Here is an 18805-nt window from a genome sequence, read left to right as displayed (position 1 = left end):
GAGGCGACGGTTGGCTGGGGAGGGAGGTGCATTAAATGCGGTAAAGTTGATGGTTTTCTAGTTAACCGTCGTGTCGCTTCACTTCTGTCCTGTCTTTGCTATATATAAAGGGAGGCGTGGGTGGGCGAAAGTGGGTCACGCAACGTTCTCTTCGTCTTTTCTTTATTTCAGTTTGCTGACAATCTTTCCTTGCTTCATACTCTCCTTCCTCCTTCTCTGCTTCGATCATGAGTAGCTCCGATGACTCGGGGGAATGGGTTCCGGTGAATCGCAGTGAACGGATTGTTTTCGGTCGTCCTCGAACTGGCCGTTCTCCGTCGCCAGTTCGTGTCGATCCGGCTCAGCCTAGTGATGGGTCGGGTCGATTTGTTGAAGCTGGTCCTCATGATCTGTTCTTTCCGTGGAGAAGCCCATCCGTTGCTGCGGCGTCACCACCGTTTCGGCCACTGCCGCGGAACTTCGTGCCGGGTGTTGCTGAGATTCCGGTGGAGTTCCTTCAGTCCTTGAGTCCTGACGAAAGGCGTTTGGCGGTTGGCTGGTTTAGGACGGTTAGTTCGTCATGTTGCGCTTTCTATTATCTAATTTCGACCTTCTAACTACTTTGCTTTTTTTTTTTTTCTTTCTTGTTACTGGTAGATCGAGATTCAGCACCGGGCCTACCGTCGCCGGCATGAGTTTCTGGTCAAGCAGATTATGGACCTCGAGATGGGGATGCGGAAATTGGAGGCTGGGCCAGAGGATTGGGAGCGATTTGGGTTCGGGAAGTTTCGTGTGATGCCTTTCTGGCTCCGTGATCGAGTTCGTGCCTACAGCCGTAGAGTCCGTGAGAGTCGCTGAGGGTGCTCGGCGTATTATATGTCTTTACCGGTTGATGAACCGTTCCCCCTTTTTTTTTTTTTTTTTTTTTGGTACCCGTGTGTTGGGTTACGTATTATTCTCGGAACTTTTGTATTACGGTTGGTGTTATTTTTTTTGTTGAACGCTTTACCCGCTTGGCGGGTTTTATTTTCGGGTGTTTATGTTATGTTTGGGTTATTCTCGACAGTGAGACGTCTCTCATCTTATTGTGTCGAGCCGAAAGTCTTTGTTCGGAACCGTTTTTTTTGTGTCTGCTTTTGCAGGATGTGACTGTCAGATTTTGGGAGCGAGAAGCGTTGGATTCGCGTATTAAAGCTCGGCTTATTCCCTACCTTGGAACCGAAGAGGTTGCGCGCTGGTGGCGGCTTATTTCGCTTATCGGCCTTGGTTTATTTGCGAGCAATGGTTGGAGCTCGGCTTACGATCTGCACCTCGCGTGGAGTGCCATTTTTTATTATTTTGTTTAATCGTCACGACTGGCCAAATTGCCGACCCTGTTTGGGTGTGTATTTTTTTGTTTTCTTTGTTGCCTGTATGATATTTGTCGAATTTTGCAAGACAATATGCTTAATAAAAAGGAACGCGGGGATTTTCACAGAAAATTGCATTCATAAGTTGTGGCTGCGCCTTTTAAAAAAAAAGGATCAAGCCGATCGTAGTTCAAGTTACACAGATACTGAATACTCCTAGATGGAAATAGAAATTTAATATGCGTAATACACAAATTTCTTAATAGAAGTAGCGCTTAAGGTTGCCGGCGTTCCAGGATCGCGGAATAGCTTCGCCGGACATGGTAACTAGTTCGTAAACTCCCGGGCGAACAATTTTGGATACTTGGTACGGCCCTTCCCAATTTGCGCCGAGCTTACCAGCGTTGAGCTCGGCGGTGTTTTCGAACACCTTGCGTAGAACGAGATCTCCCTCGCTGAAGGATCGCAGGTTGACCTTTTTGTTATAATGACGAGCTGCCGCCTGCTGGTAATTTTGAATTCGGAGCAAGGCGCGATCTCGTAGTTCTTCGATCTCGTCGAGGCTGTCATAGAGCATTTCGTTGTTTAGCTCGGTGTTCTTGACTAACATGGTCTGGCGTAAACTGCCGACGCTTACTTCGGCTGGCGCCATTGCTTACAGGCCATAAGCTAGCGAGAATGGTGTTTGTCCTGATGCTCTTCGCGGAGTTGTTCGGTGGGACCATAGCACGCCGTCTAGCTCGTCAGCCCAGAGGCCTTTCTTTTCTTCAAGCCGCTTTTTTAAGCCACTTAAGATAGTCTTATTGGTCGCCTCAGCCTGACCGTTGCCTTGAGGGTACCTCGGGGTTGATTTACTGAGCCGGATACGCCAACTTGCGCAGAAATCATCGAATTTTTTGGATATAAACTGCGATCCGTTATCTGTTACGATTTCGTAGGGTAATCCGTGTCGGCATATTATATTTTTCCAGACAAAGTTTTGGACCTCATTCGCTTGGATTTTCTTATAGGAATCAGCCTCAACCCACTTGGTGAAGTAGTCAGTCAATATAAGAAGGAACTTTTTGCCGTGTGACGCGGGTAGTGGTCCGACGATATCCATTGCCCATCTCATAAACGGATACGGCGCTGTTGTTGTTGAGAGTAATTCTGCCGGGGCGTGTATATCGGATGCATGTCTCTGACATTTTTCACACTTCACGGCGAACTGCTCGCAGTCACTGACCATAGTCGGCCAGTATATTCCATGTTTCCTGATTTTTAGTGCTAAGGCGTGTCCACCGGAGTGGTTTCCTCCGGCTCCTTCGTGTGTTTCCTGCATTACTCGCTGGGCTTCTTCTGTCGAGATGCAATGTAGTAATATGCCGGCCGCGCTCCAACGGTAAAGGCGTCCCTCGACTATAACGTACTGTGCCGCCTTCTTTTTAAGGCGTCGGGACTGCCATTTATCTGCCGGGATTACTCCTTCACTGATGTACTGAAGTATTTCTTGGCGCCAGTCCGCGGGTTCGGCGGCGAGCTTGGCCTCATGGTTAGGTTGTGCCTCATCGTCAAGGTCGGCATGTTCCGCCGGGTCGGCAGATATGATGTTAACTTGAGCCCCAGAGTCGATGCTACTTACTGAGATACTCTCGACTGGGATTACCCGACGTAGGTCCGGGTCTGAGGTTGATGCTAAGACGGCCAGGGCGTCTGCGGGTGCGTTGGCGCTTCGAGGTATCTTGTCGATCATGAAATGGTCGAAACCCTTTGCTAGCTCCTTTACTATCTTTAAATATGCGTCCATGCGGCCGCATTTGGTACCGTACTCTCCATTGTATTGGTTTGCGACGAGCTGGGAATCGCAGTAGGCATGAAGCCTTTTTACGCCGATCCCTGCTGCAAGCCGCATTCCGGCAAGTAAAGCTTCATACTCTGACTCATTGTTTGTTGCGTTGAAGTTGAGACGGAACGACTGCTCAACAACCTCTCCGGTTGGGGATGTTAAGCGAATCCCAATTCCTGAACCATGCTGCGATGAGGCTCCGTCGACGTACAAATACCAGTTCTCTTCGCTTGAGCTAGGAGAGGTGAAATGTTGGGGCAGCTCGACAATGAAATCTGCCAATACTTGAGACTTCATGCAAGTTCGGCCCAGATATTCGATATCGTACTCACTTAATTCGACTGCCCACTTCGCCATGCGACCTGATTGTCCCGGGCTATGCAGAATTTGCCGCAGAGGTTGGTTCGTCAGGACCGCGATTGTATGTGATTGGAAATAGGGTCTGAGCTTGCGAGCTGAAGTTACCACGGCGTATGCTATTTTTTCCAGGTTCGGATAACGCAACTCAGCCCCGTCGAGGGTCTTGCTGACGTAGAAGATTGGCTTTTGTTCGCCTCGGTCGTCTCTGACTAATACTCCGCTAACTGCCGATCCCGAAACGGCGATATATAGGTAAAGCTTTTCTCCTTCCTCAGGCTTTGAAAGTATGGGAGGGGTGGTTAAATAAGTTTTTAACTCGACGAACGCCTGCTCGCATTCGGCGGTCCATTCGTACGCTTTGTTCGTCGATCGCAGCAATTGGTAGAACGGCAAGCTTTTATCGGTTGACCGTGAAATGAATCGGTTTAAAGCTGCTATCCTGCCGGTCAGGCGTTGGACTTCGCGCTTGTTTCGCGGCGAGGGCATGTCGAGTATGGCTTTTATTTGCTTCGGGTTTGCCTCTATTCCCCTTTTCGTGACGATATACCCTAGAAATTCTCCTGACGTCACACCGAATGAGCATTTTGCCGGGTTGAGTTTCATGTTATACTTATTCAGGGTTTGAAAACACTTTCGCAGGTGCTCGACGTGATCGTTTGCGTTTGCGGATTTGACTAACATGTCGTCGATGTACACCTCCATAGTTATTCCTAATTGGTCTGCAAACATCTTATTGACAAGACGTTGATAGGTGGCTCCCGCGTTTTTCAAACCGAACGGCATTACTTTGTAGCAGAACGTGCCTTGATCTGTGATAAAGGCGGTTTTTTCGCGGTCGTCGGTGTGCATCAAGATTTGGTTATATCCTGAGAAGGCATCCATGAAGGAGAGCAATGCGTTGCCCGCCGTGGCCTCGACGAGCCTCTCTATATGTGGTAGCGGGTAGCTATCCTTGGGGCAGGCTTTATTGAGATCCGTGAAGTCGATGCAGACTCTGTTCTTCCCATTTTTCTTTTTAACCACCACCGGGTTTGCTAGCCACTCAGGATACTTAACCTCCATGATTGACCCAGCATCTAACAATTTTTTGACCTCGTCATTTACCGCTTTAGACCGTTCGGGTCCGAGTTTCCGCCGCTTCTGCTTGACGGGTTTATAAGTGGGATCGACGTTAAGTTCATGACTTGTGACGTCCATGCTGATTCCAACCATATCGTCAAAAGACCAGGCAAAGGTGGAAGCGTTGTCCTTCAAGAATTGGACCAGTTCGATTCTTATTGCCGGGTCGAGATCAGCACCGATCCCAACGCACCGCTTTGGGTCACTCTCGTCGATATTGACCTCGTCGAGCAGGTGGTGACTCGGAATTTCCTCGGGGCTAGGTGCTGGCGGCGCGCCCAGCGCTTGCTGTGATTGCTATAAATCAGCGGCCTTCCGTAACTTACATTCGATCACGAAACAGTTCCTAGCGTCTGATTGATTACCCTTGATTGTGAATATCTGGCCGGACAGGGGAAACTTCACACACTGATGATAAGTGGATGGGACGGCCTGCATGTCGTGAATCCAGGGGGATCCAAGAATGATGTTATAAACAGCCGGCTTGTCGACCACAACAAACTTGTGCCACGAGGGTATGCCGGATACGTAAATTGGCAACTTGATTGTGCCGGACGTCATCATGTAATTTCCGTCGAACCCGGTGAGTGGCCTGATCGATGGTTTGATTTCTCTATTATTGACCTCCATTTTGTCGAGGACATCCCGGAAGATTACGTTGACGGAGCTTCCCGTGTCGATCATAATCCTTGTTACTTCGCTTTCTCCAACGTGTAATTCGATGACGAGAGGGTCGTTGTGCGGGAAGTTGACTCCAGCCAAGTCGTTTGCTGTGAACGTGATCGGAGGTACAAAGGGTGGGACTTTAACTGGCCAGACCGCAGCTGTGCCGGCCTTTACATAGTCGCGGATTGACCGCACGGAATCTCTACATGCTGTCAATCCTCTCATTATCATGTCAACACGGCGACGGGGCGGCCATTGGGTCGCTGTTGGGTCGGCGTAGAGGGTGTAAGTGCCGAACTCCGTTGGGAATTTGACACATTGATGGTAGATGGAAACCACAGCTTTCATTTTATGGAGCCAAGGCGTCCCAAGGATGGCATTATACGCGCTTGGACGGTCGACGACTGCGAAGTCAAAGAGGTGAACCGTACCACCGACCCTCATTGGGAGCATGACCGTTCCTAAAGAGGTAAGAGAGCATCCATCGAAACCAGTCAAGGTTTGTACTTCGGGCATGGTCAAGTGCAGGTCGACTTTTATCTGCGGGAGTGCTCTCTGGAAGATGACGTTAACGGAGCTTCCTGTATCGACCAACACATCCGGGACTAAGCAATCGCCGATGTTTATTTCAACAACGACAGGTCCAGTGGGCGAAGTCCGATGCTCGGCAGTGTCCTCTTCTCCGAACATGATCGGAGAGTACGATCGGCATATAGGTGTTCTGCCGGGCAACCAATCGCGTTCGGCTCTCTCGACGTCGTGGACGGGATATAAGGCGCGAGGCCAGTTAGGGTCGTACGGTAGACTTCCTCTTATGACATTAATTCTACGGCGGGCTGGAGGTGGTGGCGCGTCAGCCGGTTGGTTTTCTTGTCCTCCCACCTGGTTGCCAGCTGCGGGCTGGTTATTCGGCGCTGGTCCATTGTTGAAATGGTTATTTGGACCTCGTCCTTGATGTCCATGGCGTCCTTGACCTCGACCTCGCGGGGCATTACTCTTGTACTGGCGTAATTCCACTTTGACCTCGCCGTTGAGGTATTTGCCCAGCAACGCGTTTTGTAAGTGTCTGCAAGACTGCGTAGAGTGTCCGGTGTATTCATGTAACTCGCAATACAAGTTATGGTCAGGCTCTTCTCTTGCCCGTTTTGGTGGGGTCGTCGGTACTATAGCTGACGAACTGACTGCGGGGGTTGGCGGGGCGTCATTGACGAGGTACGTTGCGCCGCGCTTCTTACTGTCCGCGAGGTACTCTTTGTCGAGGTGTTGGCGAGGTTCGTGGTATACCTCTTTTGCTTTGCCGGTTGGCACTTGAATTCCGGTAGAAGCACGTTTTTTGTCGTAGATGACTTTTTCTTCTTCCAGTTCAATGTGGACTCCCGCTCGATGGAGGGCATCTTGGAAAGTTGGGAATCTGTTCAACTTGAGATCCTTTCGGAACGTTGATTCGTACCATAGGGCCTTGTGAAGGGCTGCAAGCGAAACGCTATGGGGTGCTTTTACCTGTGTGGCAATCTTTTTGAACCTATCCATGAATGTTCGCAACGGCTCATGTTCCCCTTGCTCGATATTGTGGAGATCGGCGATTGTCGCGGTGGGGACGGCTAATATCGAGTATTGTTTCAAGAAGGTTAGCGAGAGTGTACGGAAGCTGTCGATTGAGTCAGGCGGCAAAGAGGAGAACCAGCCGAGGGCGTCGCCGCTCAGGTTTTCGATGAACAGCTGACACTTTCCAGCGTCTAGCTCTTCCGGGGAAAACTCGCAACGATGGATTGCGATCTCGAAGGATGTCAAATGGTGAGTTGGGTCCGAATCTCCCTTATACGGAGGTAGGTGCTTTATTTTGCAATCGGGGCGAACGACGACCCGACGGATTCGCGCAGTAAATGGAGTTTTTTGGGACTGCTCCAACATATGGTCTACATCAGGTGCCGCGCTGGTTGCTTGGTGGAACTTGCTTGTGACATCCTTCATTTGACTTTTGAGTTCGGCCAATTCCCCGCTCTGGTTCTGGTCGGCGCTATTGGGATCGGCTCTATTGGTGCCGTCTGGATGTTCGGCATTTTCTTGTAGTTTTGCACAGACGCTAGAGAGAGTGGCGAATCGTTCCTCTGTCTTTCTGTCTTGGGCGTCGATTTTTTCCAGGATGCTTCGCATTAGTGCTCCTATGTCGAGGGCGCTGGTGCCTTCTCCGATCGAGCCGTTCGGCGTTGTCGGGGGCCGGGTCGGCGGTATTGGAAGCTCCTCTTGGGCCTGCTGGATGCGGTCCGGCGTGTCCGCCACATAGCCGTCGCTGCCCGTCGTTTCTCTTTCTGCCATTGCTCGAAATGTGCTTCGTCGATGTTGGACTTTCTTCAAAAGCTTTCCTTGTTTGTTTCCCTGGATGCGCACCAAATGTTGAACTAGTATAGCTACTAGCTCGAGGATGATATAATAGAAAGGGTGAAACAAAGGACTTTTATTAAGATAGTCAAAGATCGTCGAATTACAATATAACCGTTATAAGCCGGGTGGCTAATTACAGAGAATTGTGCTTCTCAAAATGACTAACTGAACTATAGCTTAGAATCGGATTTACTCCTGACTCTTGCCCGATGTTACTTGCCCTTCTCTGCAAGCTGATCCCCTGGTATTTATAGCTGATGGGACGTTTCACCTCTCTGCCTCGGGATCGATGTGGGATTGTCCTCAAGTAAAGTCGGCGATCGTTCTTATCCGGGCCGTCATTTATTGGGCTGTCCGTCTTAATTGGGCCTTCTAGGAGCTTGATCGGCCCGACAAGTAGGATTTAGCCGGTTTACCTTCTTGGGTTTTTGGGTTGACTGTTTTGATAATGGGCCTGCAGGAAAGCCTGTTAAGGCTGGGTGAAACCCATATCCAACAGAGCTGCGGTTATAAATTGCAAGTTTTTAGTTGAAACGTAACTGACGATCGAGACGAAACACTTGTTTATATATACCCATATTCTCTTATCTTATCATATGCTTTATGCTCTCGTGTCAATCCTGCCGAAATGCATGCATGCATGCGTTATATGTCAAATTCAAATTTTTGTTTCCGTCCATGAAATGGATGTTAAGAACTTAAGATCACATTATTACTGATATCATGTTATAAAGAAGAAAAAACGTGTGAGTAAACAAAATTAAGAAATATTAATTAGGTGTATATGATGAAAACCAAACTAGTTAAATGACTTAATGTAATATGATAGAGGTCATATACTCATATTTTATTAAATAGCGGAGCTTTGGATGTATGTTTGGCAAAATTGTGCTGCTTATTGAGACTACGTTACCACTTCTTCTTTTTTATTTTTTTTCCTCTTTCCAATTTGGGATGCGTGCCCTTTCGTTCGAAGTCTTGGTCATTAGCACTGTACTGTCCTGTGCATGAATGCGTATCCACGAGTCACTTATTGACAAGCAGAAATCCGTATAATATCATATCAATTATTATTCACAATCCGTCTCAGTTAATTAATTTAACGAATCCTTACTTTCCAATTCATGAGCTTCACGATCAAACGGTATATCAATTAGAGCTAGAATTAATTTATCACCCATGATCCATCATAATATATAGTTTAAATCACCATGAGAAAAGAATCTCAATCTTTTCTAGTCAAAACATTGTAAGTTTGTAACGCTCTTTTTCGAAAAAAAAAAAAAAAAAAAAAAAAGTTGTAACGCTCGGATGATTTCCATTACTACAACGTGTCTATTTTGTTCTGAGGTTTCCATCTTCAACAAATAACAGAGTAACCGATATTTTGATGCTATATGAAGCATGTGAGCTTTTTCATTTAAATTTTCAAATTACCACATAAATATTTTGATATTTTTTTTTTTTGTTAAAAAGTATTCAATTTATAAAAATATAATGCCAGTGGACTATTTCCGGAGTAGGCCCATACAGAAATCCCAAAAGGTCCAACTCATTTACATCAAACCGGACTAAACCGTTGGAAAAACAAAACCGGTCGGGTTACATCAAACCAGATTAAACCGGCACTACGTGAAACCCTAATCTACAAACGAAAAACTCGTTTGCAGCCGCCATCCATAATTGCGGATACTCAACCAGAACAGGACTTCCGGTGAATCTAGACGACGGTAACCGAACGGAGATGGTGATCCAAGATATGTTGTCATCCCGCCACCGTAAAACCATTTTGAGAAGGAGGAAGAGATCCGATCTGTCATTTGTCGTGGAGGATCCATGCTCAGTCGTGAGAGAGAGAAAGGCAGCAGAGAGTAGATAAGAAAACCGTCGACGGTAGCTTAGCTTCACCGGATCGGAGACTACCTCCCTATCATAACCGATCTGGTGAAACCTCCAGCATCTCCAATCTCCAGATCTATCTACCCTTTTCTCTCGTTCCTCGCCGTGAATCTCCCTCTTCCACTTCGCGTAGCAACACCTCCGGTAGAGCTCTTACCGTCAGCGTCTTGCAGATGCTTCTCCTCTCCACTGCTCCCTTGATTTCGTCCAACAGCTTCGCCGGGATGATGCAACAAGTCACGAATGAAGAAGCATGGGCCGGGGGTCCTCACCATCACCGGAATTGACAGAGGACCCGACGTCGGCGCACGAGGTTGTAATCAGAAAGAGGGGGAGAGAAAAATCGCCGCGTGTGGGATTCACTCGCCCGATTTATATATATATTTTTTAATATTTTGATATTTATATGTAAAAAAAAAAATATATATATATATATATATATATATATATATATATTTTGATATTTATATATTAAAAAAATATTTACATATAAAAATATTTTGATATTTATATGTAAATATTTACTATATGTATATTACATCCTGCAGGTTCTACCATCTATGCCAATCATTCATTTGTGCTATGGTGATGGATTTATCTCCGCTCAATGGTCACGCTTTGCACGTGTTGCTGCATACACAATTAATTTATTGTACAATTTGTTTGTTTTTGACTACCAACAAAAAAAAAATATATTGTCGGTCAGATGTAGTCTAATTAATTTTTTGTCAGTGAGAGCGTTGGGAGATATAGTTTGTTGTTTCAAAGTAATTAAATAAATATACACTACATTATTATATAACGTTCGAAGTATTGAACTTAGTACTTACCCGGTTGTATATATTGTTTTGTAAGTTAGAAAGTGACATTTGGAGTTGTGAAATCATAAATTTTTATCTCTTTTTGGGTCGTATCACGGTAGCTAATATAATGGAAGTATGGAACTGTAATATATATTCTTCCGTGAATGCCTGTCACAAATTTTATATGTTCTTTAAAAAAAAATTAAAAATCTTTTGGGAGACATGTCCGTCCGATGGACTGCTTAACTAACAAATGAACACATCTCAAAAGACGATTTCAGGTGTGAAAAAAGTTATTATAGCTCGACAAAACCCTGGATTTGTCTCCGTCAGGCCAACTCGTAGAGGGAAACGTCTCATTCGGTATCGTTTTAAAATCCTGTGAGTTAGAGTTTACAATGGGTGGGTGGGGATTGATCGTTGTGAATGCGAGATATGGTATAAAACAACAAAAGGAGTCAAACAACTTTAGTTAAGTAGCACGAAACCACTCTGAATAAAATGATTTTACTGATATATAACTGGAGTGATCGAATACATAAGTGATGAAGATCCTTTAAGAAAAAAAAAAAAGTGATCGAATACATAAGTGGGAAGAATTCAAAAGAAAAAGCGATAACTTAACGAGTGGTAAATATATGAAATTATAACATCACTGATTCACTGAGACAAATAAAAGAAGAAGTAAACAAAAAAAAAAAAAGACAACACATGCAGATATGGTGATGACAAGGTTAAAGTAAAACAAATGACATGTCTTCTCACTTCAAGAGACACATAGCAATAGACAACACACCACCAATAAATTTTAAAGAAAAATCCAACTCAGATTAAAGAAAGGTTGGGATACTTTGCGACGCGTCTAGACAAGAACACCGTGCACCCATCCTTGGGCGATATCGTGGGGCAGTACACAATGTCATCGCAGCCGTCCGATCGAAGCCTCTTGAAATCAAACAAAGACGAGAACATTGCGATGAATAGTACCAAGTGGTTCAATGCGTAACGCTGCCCCACGCATTGGTGAGGCCCCCATCCAAAAGCTAGGAAGTTGCGCTTGAACACCTGGTCCTCTTGCCTTGTCTCGCTAAACCGGTCAGGATCGAACCTGTCCGGTTCAGTAAACCCTTGAAACGAAGAGTCAAAAAGTGAAGGTAAGACAATTGCTCCTTTTGGGATAGTGTACGATTCCGTGAGAGGGAAGTCTGTAGCTGCGACGTGCGGGACCATAGTTGCCGGAGGCCTGTATCTCACCACTTCACGAGCCACGGAGCACGTGTATTTCATCTCCGCAAGCTGATCGATGGTGATCAACGCGTTGGACTCAGGCGACCAGATCTTGGCCACTTCCTCTCTTACTCTGTTAAGCACTTCCGGCTCCGACTCAAGAAGCGTCACTGCCCAGAGAAGTGATGACGTGGATGCATCTTGCGCGGCAAAGAGAAAATCGAAGAGCAAACCGCCGATATCTTCGTCTCCGGAGTGCGGCGGCGGTGGATTCTCCTCGACGATGGCCTGCATCCAGAAGTCGATTAGGCATGTTGGTTTTTCTCCTGCAGCCATCCGCACTTTTGATTTTCCGGCGCAAATGGCGAGGGTCTCCACTAGCCTCGTTACTGCCCGGCGAGCCTCACTGAACGCGAAGCCAGGGAGGTCGAATGGGAGCGCCATAGCTCCGAGATTGAACAGATTGTAATCAGTACGGAACCTGTTTGTTGCTTCCTTGTCAAGGTAAGTTCCAACGAAAACCGTCTGTGAAGTCTCGAGGTTTAATTCACGGACAAGTTGTCGCAGCGACACCGGACGAGACCCTCCGGAGGTACTCTCCTCCCATCTCTGTAGATGACGGAGGATAACTAATTGCTGGACGGCAGAGTAGGTCGAGAGTGCCTTGGGAGTGAAGTTAGGAGCGATCTGACGGCGAACGGACTTGTGATCTTCACCGAACATGTAAATGAGGTTGTGTTCACCGAAGAGCTTCTTTCCAAAAGGATGTCCGATAAGGTGGAAGGCATCAGGACGAACGTTTGCGAAGATTTGATGAGACAGCTCAGTGTCTTTGATATAGACGATGAATTTTCCGATGAGGTAGTTGGCGGAGAGGCCTGAGATTCCCGCGGCGGCGGATTGCTTGTCCCAGAAGGAAGTAGGGTCACGGACTAGTGCAACGGCGTTTCCGATGATCGGAGGGACAAAGAGAGGGCCAGGGAGGTTGCGTTTCTTGACAAGGTAAGAGAGTTGCTCTAGGAGAAGGAAGAGAAGTAATGCTGAGACTACGTATGGTGCGAGAGAGGCAAATAGAGAAACAGAGAAAACCATATTTTCTTGTTTCTCTACTTCTTTTTATTAAAGCTTCTCTTAATGGGTTCTGGCTCTGTATTTGATTGAGGTTTTGTGTATATAAATGGAAATGATTGAATAAAAAGAAGAAGAGGGTTTTGCTTTGTTGTCTTGATGACTGCTTGTTGTGTCTCTTGGTGTTCCCTTCTTTGTTTGGTGGGTTTTGCAGAATTTTCTAAGGTTTTTGGGAGCTGTTTTGCAAATTGCAATGGTATTGGGACAAGAAGAATGTCTTGTCTATGTGAAAGTTAGAAAGAGAGAGACGTATATAATGAATTGACCATGAGCTGTTGGTGAAGATCAGTTTTATAAAGAAATTAAATTCTAATTAGTTGGTTAGTTGTAATTAATACTAGCACATTAAGTTTTTTTTTTTAATTATAGCCGGCATTGTAAAAAGAGGACTCTTGTAGTATAACAAAGTGAAAAAAGAGAAAATTTATATATAATACGATATTATTGAAAACTTGTGAGTATGTTGACTTGACGATTCCAAGACATCACTGTCAAATAGATACTGTTCGTTGGATAAATTTTGATGTTATCTCAATAGATGACTTTGGTTTTCAACTCCCAAATGAATTGTTTGTTTTTAATTATTAACATCTCTTTGACCTTAAAAGGAATAGTCTGGGCACAAGCTCATAACCTATCAACCTGGTTTCCTCTAAATCATCAAAAGATCATTAACAAATCAAAGTTGAAATAGTTCAATGATAATAACGCTTTGGGTTTAGTTATTTTCTTTTTGATAAACTGCTTACATATTCTGAAATGTTCTAAATATTATCTTGTTAAGCTTCAATCATGTCGGAATATTATATAGTGCGATGCGCGTGCCCATCACAACATCTTATTTTAAAAGCTTTTCATGTATAACGACATTTTAAGTTGCGTATAGCGCAATTCTAGAGTTTTTTATTTACAGTCCAATATATGTATAAATTGTCTAGCTTTTCTAATGCACGTACACAGCGAATAATCGAGATTCTGATTAGAAGATGAAACTTAAAATTTTAAATTATGTTGTTGTTGTTGTGTCGTCACCCTAACTCGGTAGATTGCATATCCATGAAAAACAAAAAAAATAAATAGTTGATTTACATTTAAAGAGAGTAATATATATCTGTTATAACATGTATACTTTTTCAATATCCAAAGAGTGAGATAAACAGAATGAATATAATAGTAATTATGTTTGGCCGAAACTAATATGTTTTGAATTGAGATAAACACAAACTATATAAATAGATAAGCATGAGTAATGTCGTATAAAACAATTAACTAAAAGTATGTTATGAACTATAATTGGCGGAAATATTTTAATGTGACAGAGAACTTGAACGACTCATTTATTAATTTAGTTGCATAGCAAATATAATAAATGCGATCAGAAAAGTCGTATACATAAATGAAAGAGTCTTCGTCTTCTCTCCTTTTTAGTGGACTAGTTTAAGAATTTCTATCAGTCTGATACGATACCACTATCATATTTAGAAAATCTATCTACAAACATTCTCATGTCATACTTTGGGATCCGAATCTAAGCACTTGCACTACCCAATTTCCTTTCTTGAGCTTAAAAAATTTGATAGAATTATTGTTAGTGTGTGTAGATCAGGACCAGAAATAGGTACATTTTTTTTTTTTTTTGAAATAGATACATCTTATTCTAATGGTTAGCCCTTCTTTAATCATATGATTCATATAGCATGGCAACTATTGTTTAGATATATGCATGGTATAAAACCATATTATAAAGATTAGACGTAAAAACAAAAAACTATATTTAGGAATTATTTTCCTTCGTGTTTTTTTGGCTTAGAAGATTCTTCCTTTGTCCGTTTATTTTCTTCTATAGAGGGAATCAACGTCGTTGACTATTTATGTAAATCAGTTTCATTGTGTGTACGTGACTGCTTGATAGTTGCTGATAATGTTTTCTTTGTTTGACAAAGAAGTTTTCGATAATGTTTTCCATTACAAACTAGTAAAATAATAACTATAGCCTATAGGACGTTTTAATATATATATCATCTGTTTAGTTGGCCCTAGGGTTAAGTATCTAAAAACATTACACTTTTGAGAAAAAGAAGAAAAAAGAATAAAATCCATTATCAAAAAAAAAAAAAGACCAAAAAGAAAGAATCATATTACAATTTCTCTTGTGATTCGGACTTTTTTGAATGTTGATTTTTCTATTTTCTTCAGCTTAGCTTAGCTTCTTCCAACATACAATTTTTGAAGTTTTGAACTTTGAAGAATCATTTTTGGAAAGGTGATCAATAAAAAATCAGCAAAATCATAATTACACATTTGGATAACTTTCTTCCCCTAATTATTTGTATTATAATATATGTAGAAGTCAATGAACGTTATTAGTTCCGTGGAATAGAATTCTACATTTTTAGTCTCCAAAATTCCAAAATCTAGACTTCCAAAATTTCTAGATCTATTTCTTTCTGATATTTTTTTGAGAAGTTTGAATGAAGATGGTCATCAAACGGATACACTCATCTTTTAGGGTACATAATGTGATATTTTGCTTTACCTAGATATGCTTGGATAGTAAGTAAAGCGTTTTGTTTCTTCAATTTTGCAGACTTCCCCTTCCAATTACTAACACATTGGTTTCAATTCACATGATTCATTGATACTCATTATATGATCAATGAATATATAATATCGTTGCATAAAAGATATTATATAATAAAACTGTATAGCCTAATTCTACAATTGTTGAAGTCTCATTGATCTCAACGACCATGAATTGCATAAAAGATAGCTAGTTTCTCATATCTAGTAGCTTGAACCCAATACATACATAGCCATACAACATTGGAATCCCGGTCTTACCAATACATTTTCTAGATGAAAACCAATGCGAGAAGAAGGAAAAAAACCGGAAAACCAAATCCACTTCTACTAGACCCGGAGAACCAAACCTTAACGTCATCAATCACAGGTCCACACAAGGAACTCATATCGTCCGTCCTCGTATTGTAATAAACACTGTAGAAAGCTATCCTCGTACGGTCAGCTTTCGCCGTGAAATTCACTTCGGATACTTCGAAACTCGAGTTCGCTTGCGCCATATAATGAAAGTTCTGTGCTTGATCTCCAGCAAAAGCCATTACAGCCAATGGTTCCTTGCACTTGTCACCAGCATGACCCAACGAGAAAGACAGCTTATACGGAGCGTTCGCCTTTGTCTCAACCATTTGAGATATAATGCCTTCTTTGCCCGACAGAAGCTCTATAGCTCGCTTCCCCTCAGGAACAGAGAAGTGGTTCGAGTCAATAAACCGGACTGCTCTGTTTGATTCCACTGTCCATCCAGGAAGCGACGATATCTCTTCGTCGAGGCTTGTCGGAAGCAGAACACCTAAGGTCGTGTTCCTAAACATCCATGGACCTTCTTCAAAATCCCCATTAATTACTGCATTACCTGTAAAGTACAACATTTACGTTTGTTTTTACTAATGTTACATTAAGGGGTTAGTTTTGAAAAAACTCGAAACGTTACCTTTTGGTTTAATAGGAGTGAAGAGCTTCTTAACGGCAATGTCATCAAGGATAGGTCCACAAGTAGGATCATCCTCCATGTCAGGATTCCTAAAAACCAACCTGACGCGATCCACAACCGCTTCAAACGCCCATGCATATGGATCCCAACCTTGAACGCTATACAACGTTTGTAAGTCAATGGTCTGCGACGCCATCGGTTCATCGGAAGAAGCCACCGAAACGTTCAGCGACTCTAACTGCGCACACGTGCGAGCCGCGCTGAACGTAACGGAGTAGACTGAACCTTTCTCAACCGTCAGTTCTTGGCTGATCTCTGCGTCGTTTCCTAATCTAACAGCGTGACGACCTTCAGGCACGATCAGGATCATCCCGCCTTGTTTCTGACCGGATTTGATTAGCTCCACCGTGCCGTCAGATCGCCAGCTCGGGATCTCTGAGGCTTCGTTGATGATCCCGTCGTCATCGGGGAAGCCATTCGACGGTGGAGTCTCGAAGTCGCCGTTAACCACTAAGCCTGGAACAGCAAAAACGTTAGTTAAAAATATCTATTGAGAAAAAAAACCGTAACTAATCACCGAATTTAAGAAATTAGTGTCAGAAAAATAAAATAAAATATGACAGAGACGTATAACAAAAGAAAAGACTGAAGGGCAAGAAGTGAGACACGAGAATTGAACCATTTCATAATTCGGACCCATGCATTAAGTATCGGTGTGGGACTCTCAACATTCATATGACTAGAATAGAATATGTGGTCTTGTATCTACAGTTACAACTTACAAGTACCCTTTTCCTCAGGGAAGGTAAACAAATGTTGCTTATACTTATTTTATTTTAGTCAAACAAAGGACAATACATTTTATTTGGTTAGAGTCTTTGTACAAGAAAATTAGTACTAAACAGACAAAAACAACAAAAGAGGGCACATGGCGGGAACCGTTTCTTTCTTTCTTTTTTTTCATCTATTTTCTATATTTGAAGAAATGAGAAAATTAACTATAGTTTAATGGGTTAATGACTTAATGCTATTTCTAATTAGGAATTTAAGATAAAATATAAACTAGTTTTGAGTATTGAAGACTTGAATTGAAGCTAACGAGGAGCTGAGAGGAGAGCTTTCTATTCCTTTACAAAGGATGATGGCCTACAGCTTTTTTCAATTAAACGAATTAGACCCACAAACTTTAGTTTTCTTTCTGATTGTGACAGCTGAAATTGGATATGAATTTTACCCCATTGACAGAGAAGAAGTGAGATTACCCTAAAACCTAACTCACAAATCCAAGTAAAAGTTATAACTTTTTAATTCCTTATACAGATTTTGTGCTATCCAGATCTGCAAGCAAACCGTTTTAGAAAGAAGAACTAAGTTTAAGGCCATATCGAATCCTCTGTTCTAGAAACAGAGAGGCTGAGTCTAGGTTTCAGAGAACAAATAACCATAGAAAAAAAAAAAAGAATCATGCTTTCGTCGACCCATTAACACAATGACTAATACCCAATAACTCAAAAAAAAAAAAAAAAAAANAAAAAAAACCAAGAAAAGTAATGAGATTATGTGAGTGAACAGCGTACCGTCTTCGACCGGTGAAGTTTTGCCGGCGGATTCTGCGGCGGAGAAGATGGAGAGACCAAGTAGAAACATTAGAATGGAGACCGATCTCCAACCATTGTTGTTGTACAGCACCATCTCTCTCACTTTCTCTGTCAACAGTTGAAAGTGTTTCTGCGTGTTCTTTTTTGGTCAGTGAGCGGAAGCTGGGAAGTGTAGTGTCCTTTTAAACAAGATCCCTCCAGCTGTTCTTTTTGTTCCTTTATTTTTTTTTTTTACAATCGGAATAATTGTTTAATCCAACCCAAAGCCAAAGCCATTGAGATTTTGTAGGATATGTTAAAAAAAAGTTGATAGAGAAGTTTAGCCATTTTGGGACCCTCTTGACCACAAACCGCGTGGTGGTCGTGGTCATTGCTCTACACGACACCCGCTTACTTTGGTTCTCTCTTACTCATTTATCTACTACGGACCAATAAACCACTATTCGTTAAAAGAACAAGTGGAGGGGGATTATTGCAACATCTTTTATAGATCGAGGAAACGGATAACTTTTAGATATTGATTGAGGAATACAGAAACACTCGATGTAATGATTAATGAGTGTTTCAAGAGGCAACAAAACTGAAGTACCCAAGTGCTAATATCGGTTATTATCATTAAACTAAAGAAGCTTAGGTAACTAAAACGCTGTCCACACTCGCACTTATTCTACAATAGTCCCTGTCAATCTAAAATGTTCAGCCAAACATCCCAAATGGAACATAAGCATATAATTTTGGAAGATGAACTCTTAATCTTTGTTTGGAGTTTTAGTATAGTGAGTTTCCTCTTGTATTCTTTTCAGCATTTTCCCTGACCCTAAGCATAAGGTAGCTGGCTCAAGGTTATCACCTACTTACTCAATATTACATTCCCATGTAAATTGCTCTAAAGTTCTCACCTTTTACTTGACAATGCATCAAACTTCATACCATACCATGACCCTACGACTTTCCATAAC

The 18805-nt window shown here is 42.8% G+C and overlaps 2 protein-coding genes across 2 annotated transcripts; both read right to left on the bottom strand.

Annotated features, from left to right (window-relative positions):
* LOC104786110 (cytochrome P450 710A1) lies at window positions 11018–12964 on the bottom strand. The gene has a single exon (XM_010511441.2). The coding sequence runs from the start codon at window positions 12699–12701 to the stop codon at window positions 11208–11210; it is 1494 nt and encodes a 497-aa protein (XP_010509743.1). The 5' UTR covers window positions 12702–12964; the 3' UTR covers window positions 11018–11207.
* Window positions 15451–18106, bottom strand: LOC104786108. Its single transcript, XM_010511440.2, has 3 exons — window positions 17826–18106; window positions 16249–16764; window positions 15451–16170 (listed from the first exon to the last, which is right to left on the bottom strand). Exons 1-3 carry the CDS (start codon window positions 17938–17940, stop codon window positions 15590–15592), a joined length of 1212 nt encoding a protein of 403 aa, XP_010509742.1. The 5' UTR covers window positions 17941–18106; the 3' UTR covers window positions 15451–15589.

This window comes from Camelina sativa, chromosome 5, assembly GCF_000633955.1.
Source record: "Camelina sativa cultivar DH55 chromosome 5, Cs, whole genome shotgun sequence".
NCBI classification, from domain to species: Eukaryota; Viridiplantae; Streptophyta; class Magnoliopsida; order Brassicales; family Brassicaceae; genus Camelina; species Camelina sativa.
The sequence above is the reverse complement of the archived record's forward strand: the minus strand, read 5'-3'. Positions and strand labels throughout refer to the sequence as shown.

Bases quoted from the DNA above. Each gene is read 5' to 3' on its own strand.
- LOC104786108 (XM_010511440.2), bottom strand. From the start codon at position 17,940: ATGGTGCTGTACAACAACAATGGTTGGAGATCGGTCTCCATTCTAATG. The intron at 16,765-17,825 runs GTACGCTGTTCA...TTGCTGTTCCAG, and splicing joins AACTTCACCGGTCGAAGACG to GCTTAGTGGTTAACGGCGAC. The intron at 16,171-16,248 runs GTAACGTTTCGA...TGTACTTTACAG, and splicing joins CACTCCTATTAAACCAAAAG to GTAATGCAGTAATTAATGGG.
- LOC104786110 (XM_010511441.2), bottom strand. From the start codon at position 12,701: ATGGTTTTCTCTGTTTCTCTATTTGCCTCTCTCGCACCATACGTAGTC.